Source organism: Bufo gargarizans, chromosome 9 (genome assembly GCF_014858855.1).
Source record: "Bufo gargarizans isolate SCDJY-AF-19 chromosome 9, ASM1485885v1, whole genome shotgun sequence".
NCBI lineage: Eukaryota > Metazoa > Chordata > Amphibia > Anura > Bufonidae > Bufo > Bufo gargarizans.
Genome location: NC_058088.1, coordinates 167,325,355 through 167,348,931, shown reverse-complemented (window position 1 = coordinate 167,348,931; position 23,577 = coordinate 167,325,355). Strand labels below are relative to the sequence as shown.

The 23,577-nt window shown below is 46.6% G+C and overlaps 1 protein-coding gene across 1 annotated transcript in view; it reads right to left on the bottom strand.

Moving 5' to 3' along the window:
- Positions 1-23,577, bottom strand: part of SCAI (suppressor of cancer cell invasion) — a 146,548-nt gene that overhangs the window by 38,175 nt on the left and 84,796 nt on the right. The window contains exons 3-4 of the mRNA XM_044305478.1: positions 1,596-1,691; positions 877-963 (exon numbers count right to left, since the gene is read on the bottom strand). Of these exons, the coding sequence (XP_044161413.1) occupies positions 877-963; positions 1,596-1,691 (183 nt within the window). The remainder of the gene's footprint in view (positions 1-876; positions 964-1,595; positions 1,692-23,577) is intronic.

The following is a 23,577-nucleotide window of genomic DNA, read 5'->3' as shown; positions in this document are numbered from 1 at the left end:
TCACGTTACCATTGAGGTCAGTGAATGCCTGCAGCGATGCACATGACCACAAATGTGATGTCACAGTTGCGTTTAGTAGGCGAGTGCCATTATTTCTTTTATTTGAAGCCCCCCCCCCTTTGTTAAAATTGGTTGCGGGATCAGACAACCCCTTTGTCGCCTTCAGGACCTTACAATTTTCAGGTTTTGCCATTTTATTTTTTTACTGCCTGCCTTACTGGAGCTACAACTTTTATTTTTTATTTCCTTCATTATTAAATGTCTGCGATTGGCATTAACGATCGCAGACATTAGCCCCAGGTGTCTACAGTTTAAAATAGCACAAATCCAGCAACCACAGCGCCTGCTACCTTTAGTAAGGGGAGCACCATTTTTAAGAATGGACTTCCCTCATTCATGAATGGGCAGAAATCCAGAGGGGGTTAAGCATAGTATAGGAAGTAGTAGGAACTTGAGACTGGAGCTTTCTATGATCTTATTCTGTATTTTCATGTAGAAAGCTATATACATTTTGGGAGGACTCACAGAAACCCTCACAATGACCGTTCATCCTATATGAGTGGGCAAGGGAAACCGGATCTATTGGCCTCCCACATTAATTTCATGGGAACCATCTAGTCCTGTGTGGTCCATTTATAACCAAACAAAGTAGGGTGCTTATTGAATAGGGAGAAAATATTTGCAGCCATGGACAACTTAATGCTCTTCCTCTGGGCCCCTGCCAAACTAAGCGCTCTTCAGCCGGCACACGGTGCAATAAATGCTCCCTGCGTCCTCTCAATGATGAAGCAATACACCGATGGAAATATATTAATTGCAGTTATTCTACACCGTTTTGCATCTGGTTATTTCAATTTCCCATCAGCAGATACTTACTAATAGTGGTAATACAACTGACCAATCTTTGAGGCAATTTCTCCAATCTGCCAACGTTTAAGGCCATACCGATTGTCAAGCACTTGCCTAAAAGCAAGGAGGTGGGGGAAGAAAAAAGAAAAGTTAAAAATTTGCTAAAATTTATTTTTTGTTCTAAAAACTGTTCCCACTGTGACGTATCTGACACGTTCATGCATGGATGAATGACTGGAAGGTGTCTGGACCACTATATCTGCTTCTCTATGTGAAGCTACTTAGCATGTTTGTCCACCACTGAATGCAGGAGAAGGTGGACCAGAAGGGTAACAGCAGGGGGCGCTGCCAGAGAGGACAATGCAATGTACAGTACATAAACAAAACCTTACAATACTATTATTGCATATATATTGTAATAATATTTCATATTCTATTCATTGCACAGTAATGCTTTTTTCAGGATAACCCCTTTAAAACAAAATTCTTTATGCAAAATTCATACACTGTGCATGAGACACAGATTCAAAGACTGCAGCATTAAGACCCCCGGTGTCACTGCAGCATTAAGACCCCCGGTGTCACGCCCCCAACACTAGACCCTGCACTAGGCATAACACAGTATTGCCTTGCCTGGAGTGTTACTTTAAAAAATGTAGATGTATTTCCCATTTGGAGTCTGATATCAGCTTTAACGAGCCAAAGCTACGTGACACAGGGAAATGTCTACATCTAGGACCCATCACCTGTGCTGTTGCTGGAACTTCCAAAGCTTCGTATAGACATCAAAGGTCCTTCCAAAGTACGACTGCCACTGCTTCTGTCCATACTGGGGCAAATCCCTATAAATGAACACAAAATGTTAGTGAACGCGCACTTCGGTATATAGGGGGGGGGGGGGTGCAAAGAGAAATATGGCAAAGGTCAAAACATTTATTCAACTCAAGACGATGGAGAGAATCAGACCCGAAACGAGTTAATACAAGTTTATCGCCACTGACTGGTTGAACCCGGGAAAGGTTTTCATCTTGCTGTGCTCGCGCCTCCCGGCCCAAAGCTTTATCACTCCCTGCACAGAATGTGAAATTAATGGGCTGTGGAATGAGATGATACCCTGGGCTGACGATGCTGCGACCCCTCCCATCTAAATGACCTTATGCTCCTCACTGCGCGCTCGCCGAGCTCTACCTGCGCTCCAGACGTGGGAAGTGCAGTAAATGAGGAAGAGAAGATGGCTATCAGACCCTGCTTCACCTAGTTTATTTTTGCCGGAGGGACCTGTGTTAACCTGTCTGGGGCAGCGATTTCCTAGCACATTCTGTTTTGATGGGCAATGTCCTCCATCTCCGCCGGCACAAAGCAGGCCAGCGCTGTCACAAAGCACAGCCACCTGCGGTGAGGTTTCCATGGAAACAGGCTGCCACTGTGAATAGTTCCCCAAAAGCCTTAAACCCCCCCCCCCCCCCCAATACCTTCCGTTACAGTAAGAGCTGCTTAGCTACTGCATGCCACAATTACATACCAGCTACCATTGTGAGACAGGATACACCATCTTATTGCTGTAATACAGCAATATCGGTTCAACATCTGCAACGGCTCCGATTGATAGAATTCAGTCACCCTGCAAATAACCGGCACAAACGGGCCGAAATGCGTCTAAAGAGACGTGAACCAATTGTAACAGTATAAGGCAATGGTCATACGTGTTGGTGATAATATCTGCATCCCATACATGTGAATAAGGGTTCTGCAAACCCATTAACATGCAAAGGAAATGTTGCAGGCGGGATTTTTAGCAAAAAATAATTTTATTTAATTGAATTTTTTTAACACGTGAAATATTTTGAGTAGAAATGCAGAGGATTGGACAACAATGGAGCTAACACATGAGGATCTGCTGCAGAAATCCTCGTGTACGGCCTCTTTCATACGTCCATGATGACACCAGTAATGAGATGGCCAGCGTTTCAACCAAGAAGATGTCTGTGAAGGGTCCGCGTTTGGTCCGTGTGTCATCTGTATTCCACTGGTAGGTTGCAAATTAGCTTCCAGAGCATCTTTTCATGAGTGGTCAAAAATAGGGTATGCTTACGTGGTGTCACCACAGACACACGGCCCATGGAAAAACCACCGATGTGTGAATAGACATATTAACCTCTTAACAGGCACATTAAAATTGGAAAAACCCTTACAAAAATGTAACTTTTTATTGTAGATTTTGAATGTGTGTCTGCAGTAAATCTTGTTGGCGCACAACTCAAGGGACAAAATTTACATTTTTAACCCCTTAGTGACAATGAATTGTAGCCTCTTTGTGTTCCCCCTTTGTTCCAGCAGCCAAAACTTAAAAAAAAAAAAATTATTTTGCGGGATTAGTTTTTTTTTCATGAAATATTTTGTGGTATATATTGTTTAGTAAATAACTTCATTTTAATTTTTTTTTAAACATTTTGTGGAATTTACGGCATTTATGGCATGTGCTATAAATAACATAACTTTATTATTTATGTGGATCAGTACAATGAGGATAATGCCACATTTCTATATATTTTTCTATTGTTTTTCCTTTCCTCTTGCAGGCTGTCACCTCTGCAACTGCTCCCCCTCCTCCTCCTCCAAACCTACAGGGAGGGGGGGAAGCTGCTTTACCTGCTCATATCTCTGGTTTGATAGCAGCTAGAGACATTGTTTGGAAGCTGGCATTCTAAGCTTTCAAAAAATACCAGAATGACAGCATTATCTTCAGTACATGGGAAGATATCACTGTTAGAAAATCGGGATGCAGTGAATACAGCTGAAAGTAATTTTACCCACGATCTCTTAACAGTGATATCTCCTGCTTATCTTGGGCTAATGCTGTCATTTTCAAACAAGACCAGGCCCATGCTTCTAGCTGCTACCAATCAGGAGAAAGCAGCTAAAGCAGACCATCCCCCCCCACTTCTACCCGAGCCCAGCTTAGGTAGAACAACTAAGTACTTTTCCCACAGCCCAAGCTGAGCTCCGGCAGAGCAGTTAAGTGGTTCAAGTCCATGGAGACCACGGACAGCACACATTCGCAATTTACTGACGAGTGAAAAAGGCTGTGGATTTACATGTCAGAAATGCAATATGAACATTATGGCAAAAGTGACTAAGTGATTACCAAGCAGCTAAAGAGCCCGCTCTATTAAATTAACATCTTTATTTCATCATATTCAAAAAGTGTAATGAACACATTCCAAAGTCCACGTTTTTAAAAAGTCCAAATCATGGAGGCATATAAAGCACAAACTGTGCTACCACGACGGTTCGGGGGCGTTCCCCTTCTTCAGGCATGAAGGGGAACGCCCCCGAACCGCCGTGATAGCACAGTTTTGTGCTTTATTTGACTGCGTGATTTGAACTTTTTAAAAACATGGACTTTGGAATGTGTTGATTACACTTTTTGAATATTATGAAATAAAGAAGATATTCATTTAATACAGTTGGCTCTTTTGCCGCTTGGACTGTGTGGGAAGTATACAAGAGAATTTCCTGAGCTATGCTACTGCAATATATGTGGATTTCTGTTTAATATCTAAGTGATCACCAGCCATGACGTTGCTACATGCAATATGTTTAAAGAGCTGAACCCAGACAACTCGATCTGCACTCAGTCACCGTAAATGAGCAGAGCATCAGAGCTTTTTACGCTCCGATGCTCCCTCTTGCACTGAATCACACGGGACAAGGGCTGTTTGTTTATATAGACACTGCTAGGACAAGGCTTCAACCTAGCAGTGTTCCCGGTGACGTCACCAGCTCTAATGGGCTGTCTTTAGTGCTGCCATAACCTGTAAAAACCTCCGCCTAGCTTACCCATAGAGAGCCCAGTACGTTACCGGATCTCAAGAAAATTCCCATACCCTAAAAAGCTCTGATGCATCACTCATTCATGGTGAATAAGTGCAGATCTCTGCTTGCTTAAAGATTCTGGGTTTGATTTTAGTCAGAATATGGCTCTTTCACATTTGCGGCAGGACGGATCCGGCAGGCTGGTCTCCCTGTCTGATCCGTCCTTCCGCTGTTTCGCCGAGCCGCAGCTCCGTCCCCATTGACTATAATCGGGACGGGGGCTGAGCTCCGGCGCAGCACGGCGAAAGCCGCCGGACTAAAAAGTCGGACATGCAGGACTTTTTAGTCCGGCGGCTTTTGCCGTGCAGCGCCGGAGCTCAGCCCCCGTCCCCATTATAGACCATGGGGACGGAGCGGCGGTCCGGCGGCTCGGCGAAACAGCGGAAGGGCGGATACGACAGGGAGACCAGCCTGCCGGATCCGTTCTGCCGCAAGTGTGAAAGAGCCCTTAGAAAACCCCACTGTTAAATGGTAGTTGCTTACAATGCACTGATTTCAATAAGAAGAACAGAACAAGTTGTGCGGCTGGTAGGTCTGGCACAAAGGAAAACCGAAATGAACAAACAATTCATCTGACTGAGCAGGACAGGTTTTTCAGCCTGCGAATGTAAGAGAGCATGCTTCTGTTCACTGACATCCAGAAGAGATCTTGAATAGGGTGAGGATTGAGGGACAGATATATGTAGGAGAGCAGAGTGTGCAGGTTTATTTCATGGTGGAGATGGAGACAAGCCTCGAGCATGTCGGATTTCAATATTCCTCATTCTCTTATACCCCCAATACCTGCCACTGGGCAGATCAGCCATCTTGGATTCAGCCATTTTCCAGTGTACTTAGTGCAGGGTGTAGCTGGCCAGCTAAGACCTGTCCTAGGTTGCTAGTATAGCTTGTATGTGTATGCAGCTGGACCTGCCAATAACCTTAATACAGTTCCTATATTGATAGGCGTTTGATTATTTGTACCCGGCGTCTATTCGGTCACGTACGGCCATCACAGCGCCTGCACGCAAAAGTGCGGCAGCTTTGTTACACCTGGCAATTAAAAAAACATGTATTGCTCCTGATGACACGTAGGAAATGTAGCCACGTAGAAACGCATTGAGCGAATTGATGCGTTACAAAATCGCTCACTAGGCAGGGCAGCGCTTAGGGACATCGATCCACCTTTACCAGCTGTTAGTACTCAGGAGACCATCTACTCTATCTGTCCAGGACTCATAATAGACTTTATAGGGACAGATGGATTAAGAGATTTGGTCTTTGCATGCGAGTCCCTGTTCCTAGTGGAGTGCATATTTTAGCCTAGTTTGCCAGGGTGAAGGGAATCTGTCACCAGGTTTTAGCATATTAAGCGGTCACCATTGCCATGTACAATAAACTACCTTCTTTCCTGCTGTGGTCTTTTTTCGTTTCATGGTGTCATTTTTTATGTTATGCAAATGAACCTCCAAGGTGCCCAGAGGGGCGTTATTCTTTTTCTCTTGAGCCCAGTAACGCCCCCCTGCAGTGCCCAGCCCGCCTTAATTTCCAGCCCAAGCAGCACCACCGACTGCCTGCGCCTGTGCGATCATAAAGCTCCTGAGGGCAACAGCGGGCTCGGGGCATGCGTCGAGCAACAGCGGGCTCGGGGCATGCGTCGAGCAACAGCGGGCTCGGGGCATGCGTCGAGCAACAGCGGGCTCGGGGCATGCGTCGAGCAACAGCGGGCTCGGGGCATGCGTCGAGCAACAGCGGGCTCGGGGCATGCGTCGAGCAACAGCGGGCTCGGGCATGCGTCGAGCAACAGCGGGCTCGGGGCATGCGTCGAGCAACAGCGGGCTCGGGGCATGCGTCGAGCAACAGCGGGCTCGGGGCATGCGTCGAGCAACAGCGGGCTCGGGGCATGCGTCGAGCAACAGCGGGCTCGGGGCATGCGTCGAGCAACAGCGGGCTCGGGGCATGCGTCGAGCAACAGCGGGCTCGGGGCATGCGTCGAGCAACAGCGGGCTCGGGGCATGCGTCGAGCAACAGCGGGCTCGGGGCATGCGTCGAGCAACAGCGGGCTCGGGGCATGCGTCGAGCAACAGCGGGCTCGGGGCATGCGTCGAGCAACAGCGGGCTCGGGGCATGCGTCGAGCAACAGCGGGCTCGGGGCATGCGTCGAGCAACAGCGGGCTCGGGGCATGCGTCGAGCAACAGCGGGCTCGGGGCATGCGTCGAGCAACAGCGGGCTCGGGGCATGCGTCGAGCAACAGCGGGCTCGGGGCATGCGTCGAGCAACAGCGGGCCTCGGGGCATGCGTCGAGCAACAGCGGGCTCGGGGCATGCGTCGAGCAACAGCGGGCTCGGGGCATGCGTCGAGCAACAGCGGGCTCGGGGCATGCGTCGAGCAACAGCGGGCTCGGGGCATGCGTCGAGCAACAGCGGGCTCGGGCATGCGTCGAGCAACAGCGGGCTCGGGGCATGCGTCGAGCAACAGCGGGCTCGGGGCATGCGTCGAGCAACAGCGGCTCGGGGCATGCGTCGAGCAACAGCGGGCTCGGGGCATGCGTCGAGCAACAGCGGGCTCGGGGCATGCGTCGAGCAACAGCGGGCTCGGGGCATGCGTCGAGCAACAGCGGGCTCGGGGCATGCGTCGAGCAACAGCGGGCTCGGGGCATGCGTCGAGCAACAGCGGGCTCGGGGCATGCGTCGAGCAACAGCGGGCTCGGGGCATGCGTCGAGCAACAGCGGGCTCGGGGCATGCGTCGAGCAACAGCGGGCTCGGCGCATGCCCAGTGACACTTTTGAGGCAGTTACCCTCAGGAGCTTTATGATCGCACAGGCGCAAGCAGTCGGCGGTGCTGCACCTGCCAGAGATTTCCAGCAGCCGAAAGGAAGAAGCCAGGGGCGTAGCTGGAATGTATTAGATGATATAGTGGAGGGGGCAGAGCCGTTCACCTGGCAATTAAGGCGGGCTGGGCACTGCATGGGGGCGTTACTGGGCTCAAGAGAAGAATAACGCCCCTCTGGGCACCTTGGAGGTTCATTTGCATAACATAAAAAGCACTTTTTTAAATCAAAATGACACCATGAAACGGAAAAAAGACCACAGCAGGAAAGAAGGTAGTTTATTGTACATGGCAATGGTGACCGCTTAATATGCTAAAACCTGGTGACAGAGTCCCTTTAACCCTATAATATAGCTACACACACCCTTTGTTTTGTTTGACTCTAATAAAACTTTATTATTTAGATTTTTAACATTCTATCAGGCAGAGACGTGTAGCAATTTTACAGAACGTATACCGCCATACTTGTTCCTTCTTTGCTGTGGCTTGTGAGTTATATGTTCTAAAGCATTTTTTGGCTCGTATTACTGGGAAAAAAGGGCTTATTAGCCATTGTGTGGTTAAATGAGAAAATTAGTGGCAAAAAATATATATTTGCCGTTCAGCAGTGCAGTTATGTTCTAAAGCCCTTTGTGGTGTGTATTTAGTGGCACACACAAAAAAAAAAAAAGTATTTGCTGTTGTGTGGTAAAGTGAGAAAATTACAGCCCTTTTTGGCGTGTATAAGTGGCACAAAAATATATATTATTTGCCATTCAGCGGTGCAGTTATATGTTTTAAAGCCTTTTGTGCATGTATAAGTGGAACTAAAATAAGGGCCTATTTGCCATTCAGCGCTACAGTTATATGTTCTAAAGTCCTTTTTGGCGTGTATTAGTGGCATATACACTGATCCCGTGGGACAGAGGGATAAAACTTAGCATTTAATAACAGTATATTCTAAAATAGATAGACACTAAAGGATGAGCCTCTACAACAAACAAAAATGAAAGACAGCCCTATGGGCATAGACTTGTACATATATACACAGTAGGGGTGGGCGATATAGGCGATATGCGATATGAATTTGGGCCACGATATGGATTTTCGCCATATCGCCTATATCGCCGGACCGCGATATGATCATTTTCTCCTGAGCCGGCCGGCACAGCAGAGGGAGGAGGAGGGAGGAGGAGGGAGGAGTCCCTCCCTCCCCACTGTGCGCGGCTGCCGCTGAACACCAATGAGGACAGAGTAGGAGGAGGAGGGGAGGGACTGTGGCCACTGCGCTACCAATGAATGTGCCGGCCATATCCCACAGGGTCCCCCTCCCCCCCCCCCATCATTGGTGGCAGTTTGCAGTTCCGATCGGAGCCCCAGCAGTGTAATGCTGGGGCTCCGATCGGTTACCATGGCAGCCAGGAGTCACGCTGCTGAAGTCCTGGCTGCCATGGTATGTTAGTGAGCAGAGAGCAGCGCATTATACTCACGTGCGCTGTGGCCGCCGGTCGCTCCTTCTCATAGGTCTGTGCGGCGGATAGCTAATGCTTACAGCATTAGCAATGCGCCGCACAGACCTATGAGAAGAAGGAGCGACCGGCGGCCACAGCGCACGTGAGTATAATGCGCTGCTCTCTGCTCACTAACATGCCATGGCAGCCAGGACTTCAGCAGCGTGACTCCTGGCTGCCATTGTAACCGATCGGAGCCCCAGCATTACACTGCTGGGGCTCCGATCGGAACTGCAAACTGCCACCAATGATGGGGGGGAGGAGGGGGACCCTGTGGCCACTGCCACCAATGATTAATACTGGGGAGGGAGGGGGGGGTTTGCGTTACCAGAAGGGGCAGATCAGAGGCTGGGGAAGGGGGGGCAGATCAGAGGCTGGGGAAGGGGGGGCAGATCAGAGGCTGGGGAAGGGGGGGCAGATCAGAGGCTGGGGAAGGGGGGGCAGATCAGAGGCTGGGGAAGGGGGGGCAGATCAGAGGCTGGGGAAGGGGGGGCAGATCAGAGGCTGGGGAAGGGGGGGCAGATCAGAGGCTGGGGAAGGGGGGGCAGATCAGAGGCTGGGGAAGGGGGGCAGATCAGAGGCTGCGGGGGGGCAGATCAGAGGCTGCGGGGGGGCAGATCAGAGGCTGCGGGGGGGCAGATCAGAGGCTGCGGGGGGGCAGATCAGAGGCTGGGGGAGCACATGAGAGGCTGGCGCCATGGTCAGCTCCCTGCTGTGTGTACTATGCACAGGGCAGCAGGGAGAGTGTAAAGTCCTATTCACCCTAATAGAGCTCTATTAGGGTGAATATGACAAGGGTTCTAGCCCTTAAGGAGGCAAATAGTTAATAAATAAAAAGTAAAAAATAAATAAAAATTTAAACACCCCCCCCAATATAGAAAACAATATATCGCAATATATATCGCATATCGCACATGCTTAAAATTATATCGCAATATAGATTTTAGGCCATATCGCCCACCCCTAATACACAGTGTGGCCAAGATGGTGTAAATGGTAAAAAACCGGAACGTTCTCACCCGATTGTAGACCAGGGCTTCTCACAGAGATGGTTGATGATGGAGACGGACCTGTAGTACTTGGTAGCCACACTGGTGGAAGATAGGTATATGTGCCCCTTTAACATAGGTGGGTGACAGGGTAATTAACCCTAGACGGCCCTGAAAAGGGGGCAGGGGCTAGTGCGCCCTACCTATCTATACGGGGAACTTGCCCCGCAAGGAGCGTCCCCGTCCGGATACCTGACCCTGTGGGGACAGATTCCCTAGTAATCCCTAAAAAAATGCTCCCTACATGTCACGTTTCAGTTCGTGAAAGAATATCATCAGGGGAGATCAGTGGTGGTCACAGGACTATGGATGGGGCCTGTGCGACCAGTGAAAAGGGAGGAAGATGGTACAAAAAAGGGATGGTAAGGTCAGATGTCAATCAGTGTGTGTAGCCAGTCAGGCTGAATCACACAGGACACGACCGCATCAAAAATCTCTATCAAAAAGTATAGATGCACCAGTGGGTGCCCTTGGATTGACCATCCTGTGGCTCCTTCTTTCTATCCACTATAGTTGGCACTGGTGCATCTATACTTTTTGATAGAGATTTTTGATGCGGTCGTGTCCTGTGTGATTCAGCCTGACTGGCTAAGGCCATTGCGGCATGCGCCAAAACCACTAAACCACCACGTATTCCTTTTGTTTCTAAATTTCACCCTTGGGTGCATAAATGCAGACTAATTATCAACCGACATTGGAATATTTTATCTAGGGCATATCCCTCTGTTGAGGAATTTCAGAATCGTCCGCTTATTTGTTATAAGCGTAATAAGAATTTACGCGATATGGTGGTGCGGGCTGACATTGGCAGTTCTCGTATCGAGAGACGACAAAGTACATTATTTACACCAAAAAATGGCACCTTCCCCTGTTTGGGATGCATACATTGTTCAAGTGTTATCAAGGGTGAATTCTTCTCACATCCGCAAACTGGCAAACAATTTCCCATTAAGGGATTCTACACATGCAATAGCAACTTTGTCATCTATTTATTGAAGTGCCCGTGTGGCTTGTTATATGTAGGCGAAACTTCCATGCGGATGAAGGATCGCTTTTCCAAACACAAGTCTACAATACGTACTAAAAACTTGCTTCTGCCTATCCCTCACCATTTTGATCGACAGAATCACAATATATCACAACTTCGTTTTCAGATCATTGAACATGTACCGCAACCTCGCAGGGGTGGCGATAGGGTTAAAATGTTGAAGAAGCGTGAATCCTATTGGATTCACACTTTGCAAACATTGGAGCCCAAAGGCTTGAACCGAGAGTATGACCTGCATAGTTTCCTGTAAATCTCCAGGATATTATGCACATACTTTATATCTGTGATTAACCTGTTTCTCTCCCTTTGTTTCATAGCTTTATAGTTTTATAGTCATTAAAAATCTTTCAATTTTTTTTTTTTCTTGCAGAAAACTTGAAGACATCCCAGCGGCACCATTATCAGCATCATCGACATTATTATTATATGGATCAATATATGGATATACATTGTAACAGGATTAGAATTTCCATGATGTTTGTTGCGGCTGGGATCCTCTCTTCAATTCAATTGAATTGTTCTGTATACTTCACTACCATGGTTACCATGATGTCACTTCCGCTTTGGCGGTCTATTTAAGTTTCACCTGTTCACTTAGTTTGTATGTCATATTCATTTGTTTGAGAAAGACTCCAGACGTGAGTCGAAACGCGTCACGGATGTATATATGTGACCATTAAAGACATCAACTTTCTACACGCTAGTGAGTGCCGGCTCTTTCTTATCATTGATGTGAGATCGTTATCTCAGGACACGTGCACCACGCTATCTTCCGGAGTGCCGACTGATCATTATTCTTGTACCCTTTTCAGGGCCGTCTAGGGTTAATTACCCTGTCACCCACCTATGTTAAAAGGGGCACATATACCTATCTTCCTCCAGTGTGGCTACCAAGTACTACAGGTCCGTCTCCATCATCAACCATCTCTGTGAGAAACCCTGGTCTACAATCGGGTGAGAACGTTCCTGTTTTTTACCATTTACACCATCTTGGCCACACTGTGTATACACTCACCTAAAGAATTATTAGGAACACCTGTTCTATTTCTCATTAATGCGATTATCTAGTCAACCAATCACATGGCAGTTGCTTCAATGCATGTAGGGTTGTGGTCCTGGTCAAGACAATCTCCTGAACTCCAAACTGAATGTCAGAATGGGAAAGAAAGGTGGGCTACAACAGCAGAAGACCCCACCGGGTACCACTCATCTCCACTACAAATAGGAAAAAGAGGCTACAATTTGCACGAGCTCACCAAAATTGGACTGTTGAAGACTGGAAAAATGTTGCCTGGTCGATTTCTGTTGAGACATTCAAATGGTAGAGTCTGAATTTGGCGTAAACAGAATGAGAACATGTATCCATCATGCCTTGTTACCACTGTGCAGGCTGGTGGTGGTGGTGGTGTAATGGTGTGGGGGATGTTTTCTGGGCACACTTTAGGCCCCTTAGTGCCAATTGGCCATCGTTTAAATGCCACGGACTACCTGAGCATTGTTTCTGACCATGTCCATCCCTTCATGACCACCATGTACCCATCCTCTGATGGCTACTTCCAGCAGAATAATGCACCATGTCACAAAGCTCGAATCATTTCAAATTGGTTTCTTGAGCATGACAATGAGTTCACTATACTAAAATGGCCCCCACAGTCACCAGATCTCAACCCAATAGAGCATCTTTGGGATGTGGTGGAACGGGAGCTTCGTGCCCTGGATGTGCATCCCTCAAATCTCCATCAACTGCAAGATGCTACCCTTTCAATATGGGCCAACATTTCTAAAGAATGCTATCAGCACCTTGTTGAATCAATGCAGAACGTAGAATTAAGGCAGTTCTGAAGGCAAAAGGGGGTCCAACACCGTATTAGTATGGTGTTCCTAATAATTCTTTAGGTGAGTGTATATGTACAAGTCTATGCCCATAGGGCTGTCTTTCATTTTTGTTTGTTGTAGAGGCTCATCCTCTAGTGTCTATCTATTTTAGAATATACTGTTATTAAATGCTAAGTTTTATCCCTCTGTCCCACGGGATCAGTGTATACGCCATTTAACTTTGGGATTAAGTAGGCCTGGTCGCCAAATTCGGCCTTTCTGGTTTTCTATTGTGTATTAGTGGCACAAAAAAAAGTATTTGCCGTTGTGTGGTGAAGTGAGAAAATTACAGCCCTTATTGGCGTTTAGTAGTGGTAAAAAAATATATATTATTTGCCGTTCTGGGGTGCAGTTATATGTTCTAAAACATTGTGTGGTGTGCATAAGTGGAAAAAAGTAAAGGCCCATTTGCCGTTCAGCGGTGCAGTTATATGTTCTAAAGCCTTCTTTGGCGTGTATTAGTGGGAAAAAAGGGCGTATTAGTGGGAAAAAAGGGCTTATTAGGCGTTGTGTGGTGAAGTGAGAAAACTACAGACTTTTTTTGGGGTGTTTTAATTTCCTTTTTATTTATTTGATCTAACAGTATGTCACACAGAGAAGTGCCAGGCCCTGCACAGGGTAGTGGCAGAGTCCTAAATGTTTCTGGCACAGGCACAGGTCGGACCAGAATAAGGGGGCATGGCAGCAGGAGTCGTGGTGAGAGGCCTGAGCTCCCGGTGTCATCTAGCGGTCGTGTCTTTACCAGCAACCCAGCTGTTCTTGAATGGTTGACTCGTCATGCACTTCGTCCCAAGTGACATCAGACACCCCCAGCCAAGAGTCTGTGGGTTCGTCAGACACAACCCTTAGTTGGCATGGCCCCCTGTGCCCTCACCTGTCCTCAACCTGTCTGTCCTTTTCGGTTTCCTCAGCCAGAGAAGTACTATATGCTGTGGGCTGTGGGCTCAGCTCCACTACACAGCGAGAACGAGCTACTAAAGGACAGTCAGCAGCTACTGCCCAGCCAAGATCCGGAGGGTACATCCGCCGCTTCTTCCGGTAGGCGGGCAAGTAGTGATGAGGAGAGTGGGAGCTGGTGTTGCGAGCGGTCAGGCTCCTGACCCAGAGACCGTTGAGGAGGAAATCACTGACGTGCAGACAGTACTCGATGATGATGTAGCTGATCGCACTTGGGAGCCAGTTGAATTAGTAGCTTCATCATCATTAGGAGAAGAGGGTGGCAGCAGTGGGATGTCGGGCGCCAAATGTGCCCAGAGTAGACCACCCGCTTCGCAGGAGCCTACCTGCCCGTAAATTAGTGGTTGTCTACCCTACTCAGCGGTGTGGCAGTTTTTTGTTAAGTCGGAGGAGGTGAACATGGCCATTTGTAGAATATGTGGGCAGAAGGTGAAGCGTGGCCAGGGTGCCAATGTTGGGGTGGGGTGGGGGGGGGGGGGGAATATAGGAGCAGTTCCAGCTCCATCAGCAGCAACTTTAGTCTAGAGTCGCTGATTAGCAGCTTTCTTCACCCGCCTAGTGAAGAAACTACTCACCAGCAGCAGCTAGACCTGGAGCAGGGCCTGAACCAGCAGGTGGTGACATACTTACACAGGATCCTGCCATCCCACATTGAAGATGCAGTGGACTACTGGGCTGCCAAACTGGATTTGTGTCCGCAACTGGCAAAGTTTGCCCTGGAAAAGCTGTCCTGCCCGGCCAGTAGTGTGATATCAGAGCGGGTGTTTAGTGCGGCGGGGACCATAGTTAACCCAAGAGCAACTTGCCTGTCCACCAAAATGTGGGGAGACTGACCTTTGTCAAGATGAATCAGGCGTGGATCAGCCAGGATTTCCACCCACCAATGCCTGGTGCATCAGACTAGATCAACCATGGTGCATCAGACTAAATCAACCATGGTGCCACACCAACACTGACAAAAGAGACCAGTTTCTTCTGGCTATCTGCCTCAGCTACAATTCTGATGCTGCCACCCACCTGATGCCAAGTGCTCCTTCTTTCACCCACGATCTTCAGCTGGTACTGGTATTGCCACCTTGCCACACTGTGGTCTCCTGATGCTGCTGCCAGCTCCACACTATGTCACCTTGCCACTCTGTGGCCTCCTGATGCTGCTGCTTCCACTGCCACCTCCACACTGTCATTGTGCCTGTCACGGTCCCTCCTGTGACAGAGGTTAGAAGATATGAGAGACTGGCTGCACTTTAGGTTATCTGACAGCCTGTTTTCACTTGCTGCAGTGTTGTTGTTGTTGGTAATGACCACACCTCTTGTCTCAGGTGTAGCTTCTGGTCATTACTGCTCCTCTATTTAGTCTGGACTCACTTCATACCATGCGGTCGATATTATCTGCCCGGAGTTGGTAGAGCTGGTGTGTGGTCCTCATCTGAGTTCCTGCTCACCAATTTTCAATTGAAGATAAGTGTACTTCCCATTTGTATTTTGTTGTTCCAATTTGCTCGATGTTTACTAAGGCCTCAGGGAGATGCTGGTTCGTTCATCTGGGAAGGAACCTGTAGTCTCAGACCCCGTCACTACTCCTAGGGCTATTCAGGGTTACTAGAGCCTAGGTTTACAGTGTATGAATATTTCCACTTTCAGGGTCTATTCATACTGATAGGAGCCAGGGCTGGGTTTAGGGTTTCCTAGGTGGTGTCCTTTTTCCCTTTCCCTAGCTGTGAGGCCTAGTTTCTGGTCATTTTCCTTCCGTTATCATTCTATGTACCTCCCCTCCTTCTACATTGTGCCACCCTGTGGCTGCCTCCTGATGATGCTGCTGCCACTTCCACGCTGTCAATATGCCACCCTGTGGCCTCCTCCTGATGCCACCTCACCACTATGTCATAGGGCCACTCTATGGCCTTCTCATACTGTTCCCACCCTCCATAATTTATGACTGGGCCACCATTTTGCCTTTCGGCCTGGCTGACATCATTTATTTGACCCTTCTTCTGATCTATCAGAAAGAAGGAAAAATGAGACGCACAACGGATCCTGTCTATGAAACAGCTGTAAGACCTGCATGACATTGTCCCTATTTCTGCATCAAAATTGGCTTATGATTTGGTAGCCAAAAGCAGGAGTGGGTACAAAACACAGAAGACATGCAAATATTCCATCCATTTGTCATCTCTGTTTTGGATCCACTCCTGTTTATTTTGACTTTAGCAATACTGATGGATTATTGACCAAAAGCTGACCGAGTGAAGGCGGATGCTCCACAGACAGGATCCGTTTTTTAGGGGTTATTGTTCGGACGGATCAGAGGAAGGGCAAAATAATCAGTGACGTCAACACAACCTTACTGCTGACACCCTCTCCACTCTGTCAGGGGGCTCTACTTGTATAAGCGTTTAATAGAACAGGTTCTGTAGAAATCTATGTGAAATCAGTGAATTGGTGTAAAAGGAGTGCGCTCTTTCACGCTATAGTAGGATCTTGGGCCTTTACACGGTTCTATACCTGGTGCTAACATTAACCTGTAAGGGTCCATTCACACGTCCGTTTTTTCTTTCCTGATCTGTTCCGTTTTTTGCGGAACAGATCTGGACCTATTCATTTTCAATGGGTCCTGGAAAAAAATCGGACAGCACAATGTGTGCTGTCCGTTTCCGTTGTTCCGTTCCGCATGTCCGTTTAAATATAAAAAAAGGTCCTATTCTTTTCCGCAAAATTCGGATCCTGGTACAATACAAAGTCAATGGATCCGCAAAAAACGGAAGACATTCGGATGTCATTACGTATGTCATCCGTTTTATGCGGATTCCGTTCCTGGAAATTACATTTTAATTATAATTTTTTATTTTTTTTCAAAGAAATCCAAACAACTTTATTTGCTTATTGACATTTATACATGTTTCCGTTTTTTGCGGATCCGCAAAAAACGGATGACATACGGAAACATTTTCAGGAACAACGGATCCGCAAAAAACGGACCGAAAATCGGGATATAGAAAAATACTGACGTGTGAATGTAGCCTAAGGCTGAGTTCACACTTCACTTATTTGGGCAGTTATGGGGCCAAAACTGCCCAAATAAGTGAAGTGTGCAGTGATTCTAAGAGCAACGCCTGTCATCTACATGTCATACTGACTCACAGTATTGTTTCACTACCACAGCAGACTCCCTATGCGTGGTACTGCAGGGCACAGTGTTCTACACCACTATACAGGCTCTCTGCAGGCAGGAAATAGCTGTTTTTTTAAATGCAATTCGCCACAAATAAATTCGGATCTAACCAAATTTTTTTAAGAAAATTCGGCGAATCTGACGAAACTAATTTTTGAGAAATTCGCTCATCTCTAGTTAGAGTGTCAGTGGATGCCACGAATGTGTATGGGTGGCTCGCTGTTGGAAACCAACTGAAGGCGAGTATACATATCTTTGAGACATTTATCTGTGTGATACAGTGGTATGCCGATTCCATTTAGAAAAGACTGTTCAGAACTTAAAAGGGTTGTCCCAAGAAAAATAGTTTTCTACCAGCTGAATACTTTTGTAATTGCATGTACTTAAAAATGTAGTATAGCCACTGAGTTATTCAATGAAATCTATCTGTACAGCGCCACCTGCTGTTTGCTCTTTTCCTAACTTCTCTGTCCTGTTCACTGAGGCGGAAACACATGCTCAGTTTCAACCTTCAACTGCCACAAGCTGACAGCTGCAGGAGAAAGGACATGCCCCCTAAGCTTGACATAAATCTAGCAGAAGAATTTGAGCACTGAAAGGGGCGATATCTGGATCTATGTACTATAGGATGTCAGATTTTACATTAATCATGGGGTAACTTAATAGCGCTCATTATCTGCCCCATTATATTGTACCTTGTTTAACAGGAGGGATCAACTTCTGTACAACGTCCCTGTGATGGGAAGGAACAGCTGTCAGATGACCACTGTTCCACCTAGTGAAAACAGGAGTGGTTCTTCTGACACATACAATGTCCTGACAATCACATGAGAGATGTTTCCTATGAGAGAACTTCTACCACATTCCACCTCTGAACTCAAGATGGAGAACATTATTTAGGGTCCATAAATGACATGAGAGAAGAATATGACTTACCATGGGATGTCATAATGAGTGAGTCTACATAGTGAGGGACAAGAATTTGTTGTCAGGAAGTGTCCTTCAACCAGGTTGTCAGCAGATCATATTGGGTGATCCCACCATACACCCCAGATGAAAGGCAAGGGTATGCACAGTATCGGTACACAGCACCATACAACATGCGTTGGACTACATACATTTTTGGATGTATAACTTAGCATGATAGACCACGCTATTCATGCAATTTCATACGATATAAAACAGGTATGCCAATACATATCGGCCAGGCGTATGCCAAAAAGAAAAGATTTTGGCACATGCAGAATGATTGGGGCCCTATATATGCGTTCAGCATATCGAAAGTGTGAACAGAGTCAAAGAAAAAGAACTATTGTTTAAAAAAAAAATACCATGGCACTTCCTGTTCTGCAGACATCACTTTTCAGCAGTCATCTCATTATCATCACACGTAGAATTACATTGAACGATAACACCACTATAAAAATGATACAGAATCTACCATTCACAATAGACAATGTCACAGCTCATCTACTCCCCTCCCTGCACAGGTCACAAAGCATGTCTAGAAATCTCACCCACAGACATTAATGAGGTGCCAGACAGGTGACTGCGTCTATGACCTACATGCATTTGTGTCTGTAGCTCCATTCGTATGGGGAGCATAGCCCTCCATTCTCATGATCAGCAGGGTCCCCACAGGTCATACCCCCCACTGACAGACACACATGCATGTCCAATATTCCACTAAACTCTATGAAACTGCCAGAGATAGTCGAGTACAAGAGTTTGGCTATCTCCGGCAGCCCCACAGAGCTGAATGGAGCGGCAGTGTGCATACGAGGCCACCACTCAATTCAAAAGAGGGGGCACAGACCCTGCTGATAAGGCACATCTCCTATCCTGGATATAGGTGATAAGTTGTCTTAATGAGACAACAATTTTAGTGTATTGCAACATGCCCCTGCTCTGTACCATGTACAATATTGGTGTACCGCAGAAAACACATTTTAAAAGAAAATTAGGGCATAGATCAGATTGGTTCCTGTGGTCACCACCACCATTATGCTCCATTTTTAACCCCTTAGTGACCAAGCCTGTTTGGGCCTTTATGACCAAGCATTTTTCTCGTTCCAAGAGCTATAACTTTTTTATTTTTTCGTCTATATAGCTTTATGAGGGCTTGTTTTTTACGGGACAAGTTGTAGTTTTTAATGGCACCGTTTTGGGGTACACAACTTTCTGATCAACTTTTATTAACACTTTCTGGGAGGAAGATGGGGAAAAATAGCAATACTGCCACTGCGTTTTTAAATTATAAATTTTACAGGTGTTCATTTTTCGGTACAAATAACATAATATATTTATTCTCTGGGTCAGTACGATTACAGTGATACTAAATACTTATATATTTTTTTTTTACGTTTTACTACTTTTTTTTCCAATAAAACCCCTTTTATTAACCAAAAAAATGATTTTGCATTGCCACTTCACAAGACCCATTACTTTTTTTTTTCTTTTTCTATGGAGTTGTGTGAGGGCTTGATTTTTGAGGGACAACTTGTATTTTTCATTGGTATCATTTTGGAGTAAATGGCGCTTTTTGATCGCTTGTTATTAAGTTTTTTCCAGTGGAAACTATGAATAAATTAGAAATTCTGTTTTGGTTTTGTTTTACGGCGATCACCATAGGGGATAATTTATGTAATATTTATGTAGTCCGTGTCGTTACAGACGCGGCAATACCAAACATATGGGGGATATTTTCTTTTTGCAATTTTTTTCATTGAAAAGCGTATTTTCAATGGAAAAAAAAAGCATATTTTATATTTTCTGGATTTTTTTTATTTAATAAATATGTATTTTTTTCTGTTTTTTTTTTACTACTTAAAAGTCCCACAAGGGGACTATAATATACAGTATTTTGATTGCTTTTAAAATGTAATGCATTATCTCTATAAAAGCATTACATTTCAATAGCAATGCTATTCAAACATTGACCAGCAGGCTGCGCCAGAGAGGCACAGCCTGCTGGAGATAACGGAAGACAGGCTCGAGGGCCCTGAACGGAAGCAAGGTAAGCTTCCGAACACATCAGCACCCCGCGATCACATTTTCGGGGTGCTGATAGGAGACAGAGGGAGTCCGCCATTGCGCCCGGCATGTAAAGGGTTAAACAGCCCGGATCGGCACTTCTGCCGGTCCGGGCTGTGAGAGCCGGGTCCGCGCTCCCCGCTGCACGGGGGAGCCGTGCAGCGCTTAGACCTGGCCGCCGTAAAAACGCGGCGGCCCAGCCTAAGGTCCCTTAGTGACCGCCGTAAAAACACGTATGGGTGGTCACTAAGGGGTTAAGAAGCTCTTGATATACTAGGATTAATTAATCATAATTAAAAGGCTACGTACACCTTTGGTGGCATTTTTTTAAATATTGCATTGTACTCATTTTCAGCTAAAAATGTTTTTAAATTGGACTTTATTAAAAAGAAAAGTTTTTTTCTGTACAGGACTGAGATGCTCTAGTAGCACCCTTTGGATTTTCTCTCTTTTCAGTCAGTTGGGGAGCTGATGGGCTCCTTATCTCTGCTCTCTGACCTCCTAAACACTCATTATAGCTCAGTTCTCATCTTTCTGATAAGAGTGTGGCTTAAATAAGTGTTTATGACCTCTTATTAGAGATCAGATTTATTAGATGACCAAAAGTGAAAGTACCAGTCACACAGCTAGAAAAACAGTTAACCCTTTGTGACAGAATGGCTCAATATTTTTAACAAAAGCCAATTAAAAAAATGATTTTTAGCCAAAAATAAGTACAATGCCATCATAGAAAAAAATTGCCTCTGAAGGTGTACAAAACCTTTAAATTTTGTATAAACCTAGGTTGCAATATTTGGTATAAAAGCTAGATGGCTACAGAGTGGACATCATGTACCTAGACAATGGAATTCCTTTGCTTTGGGATTTCTTGTGCTAGAGTATCCCAATTGGGTCCAGATGGTAAGCATTGAAGACCTATAGATCTGTGTGGCAGAATCCTATTGGTTCATTTGTACTTTTAAGCTGTAAGGGTAACACCCAGGGGTTTGCTAATAGGAGTCATCTGAATTTGAGGTTGGAAGAAGAAGACTCAAACACCAACATAAATCATGTCTTCACGTTCTTCTGCTCCTAGACTAAATTTTAAGATTAGGGGCACTGCAGACAACATGGTTAGATCCCTTACTTAGATCATAGGAAATTCCACCATGACACTCTAATACAACAGTATAAGCCTCTGCATTTCACAACATAGAGCAGTCAAGGTGGATTAAGGTAAACTAAGGGGTTTATGAGTTTCTTTTCGATAGCTCCTACAAAGCCGAGGATCCAGATAAGTCGGGGGAAGAGATGATTCACTGCCCTCTCATACAGAATTTTTTTTAGGCAAATGTGGAGGGAAAATGTAACCATTTCCTAACACTGCGAAATGATTCTGACATCCTTCCACCCGAGAGGTACTAAATGTCTTATTAACATCAGAAGGAAGATATTACATGCAAAAAGCAACGGCCCGTGAAGCACTGTCTTCTCTCAACATAGCAATCAGAGATGATGCCGTCACGTGGACCCAAAGAGTCAGCGTTCCACCTGGAGATGTTATGGAGTTAACAGAACAGAAATCAGTTATGCACATTATAGCATTGCAATGGAGGAAATGTGTAATCCTATAAAGTCTATTATAATCATTATCCACCATGAAGGGAAGATCCACCTTCACAGCCATTTGTGTTATTGTTCCACAACATTTAGACTGGAAAATGAAGTCCCTTAGCAAATATCTTTAATTAGAAAAATAAAATAAAAATCCCTTTTAGGTCTACACCCCCCCCCCAATGCCAATCTATATATTTCCATGGTAAAAGACTACAAACAAACCCACCCTGTGTAGTCAGATCCAGTAGTCATACTCCACCTGTGCCCAAATTTTTGGCAATTTATAATCTAGTAGCCTAGCAAGGAGCAGGGGACAGGTGGATGGCAGCATGATTGCTAGACCAGACTACACAGATTGATTGTAGTCTGTTACCATGGAGAGCTGTAGACAGTGTTGTCATAAATGGTAAGCTTGTCATACATTTCAGTTAGCTGTCAGCCATCTCTCCCGACTTCCCCACACACATGCACTGTCGGCCAAGCGTGCATGTGTTCTGAATGGAGAGAGCCACAGTCAGACACTTTTGGAGGCCACCATCTCCCCAAGGACAAAAATATTGGGCACATTGAAATCCACGAGGCTCCCCTATACATTAGATAATCAATCTTTGAGGGAAATCTATAGCACTGCTCATCCTGAGCTTTCTAGTTCCTGACAAAAATATCACAATTAGGCCTCATGCACGCAATACTTTTAGTACACATACGATCCGTTTTTGGGGATCAGATACAAACCCGTTCATCTCAACGGTGCTGTAAAAGATGGAGACCGTAAGTCTGTTCCGCAAAAAAATGGAACATGTCTTATTTTGCCCGTTTAGCTGACAAGTATAGGACTTTTGTCTAGACAGGAAAAAAAAAGCCGGCATGCTCCATGGTGGAGTTGCAAAACACTTACAGCCGTGTGCGTGAGGCCTTACTGCGACACTGCAGGGGTTTCAGGATGGCAACAGCCATGAAGATTAAAACAGACTTAAACTTCTGTCATTAGATGTTTGGAAAGCTGAGTAAGAACTCCCAATGGCACTCACAATACCTGACATTTGTGGAAGCCTTTGGAAAGCCATATAGAAGGGTGGAAGTGTCATTGTGTCTCCCTGCTATAGGGACAGAGTGATGTGGATATCCAGTGCTATGGTCGGAGCGAGCTGCAGATGCCCACTGCTATGGGGGGGGGGGCGAGCTGCAGATGCCCACTGCTATGGGGGGGGCGAGCTAGCTGCAGATGCCCACTGCTATGGGGGAGCGAGCTAGCTGCAGATGCCCACTGCTATGGGGGGGCGAGCTAGCTGCAGATGCCCACTGCTATGGGGGGGCGAGCTAGCTGCAGATGCCCACTGCTATGGGGGGGCGAGCTAGCTGCAGATGCCCACTGCTATGGGGGGGCGAGCTAGCTGCAGATGCCCACTGCTATGGGGGGGCGAGCTAGCTGCAGATGCCCACTGCTATGGGGGGGCGAGCTAGCTGCAGATGCCCACTGCTATGGGGGGGCGAGCTAGCTGCAGATGCCCACTGCTATGGGGGGGCGAGCTAGCTGCAGATGCCCACTGCTATGGGGGGGCGAGCTAGCTGCAGATGCCCACTGCTATGGGGGGGCGAGCTAGCTGCAGATGCCCACTGCTATGGGGGGGCGAGCTAGCTGCAGATGCCCACTGCTATGGGGGGCGAGCTAGCTGCAGATGCCCACTGCTATGGGGGGGGGGGCGAGCTGCAGATGCCCACTGCTATGGGGGGGGGGCGAGCTGCAGATGCCCACTGCTATGGGGGGGGGGGCGAGCTGCAGATGCCCACTGCTATGGGGGGGCGAGCTGCAGATGCCCACTGC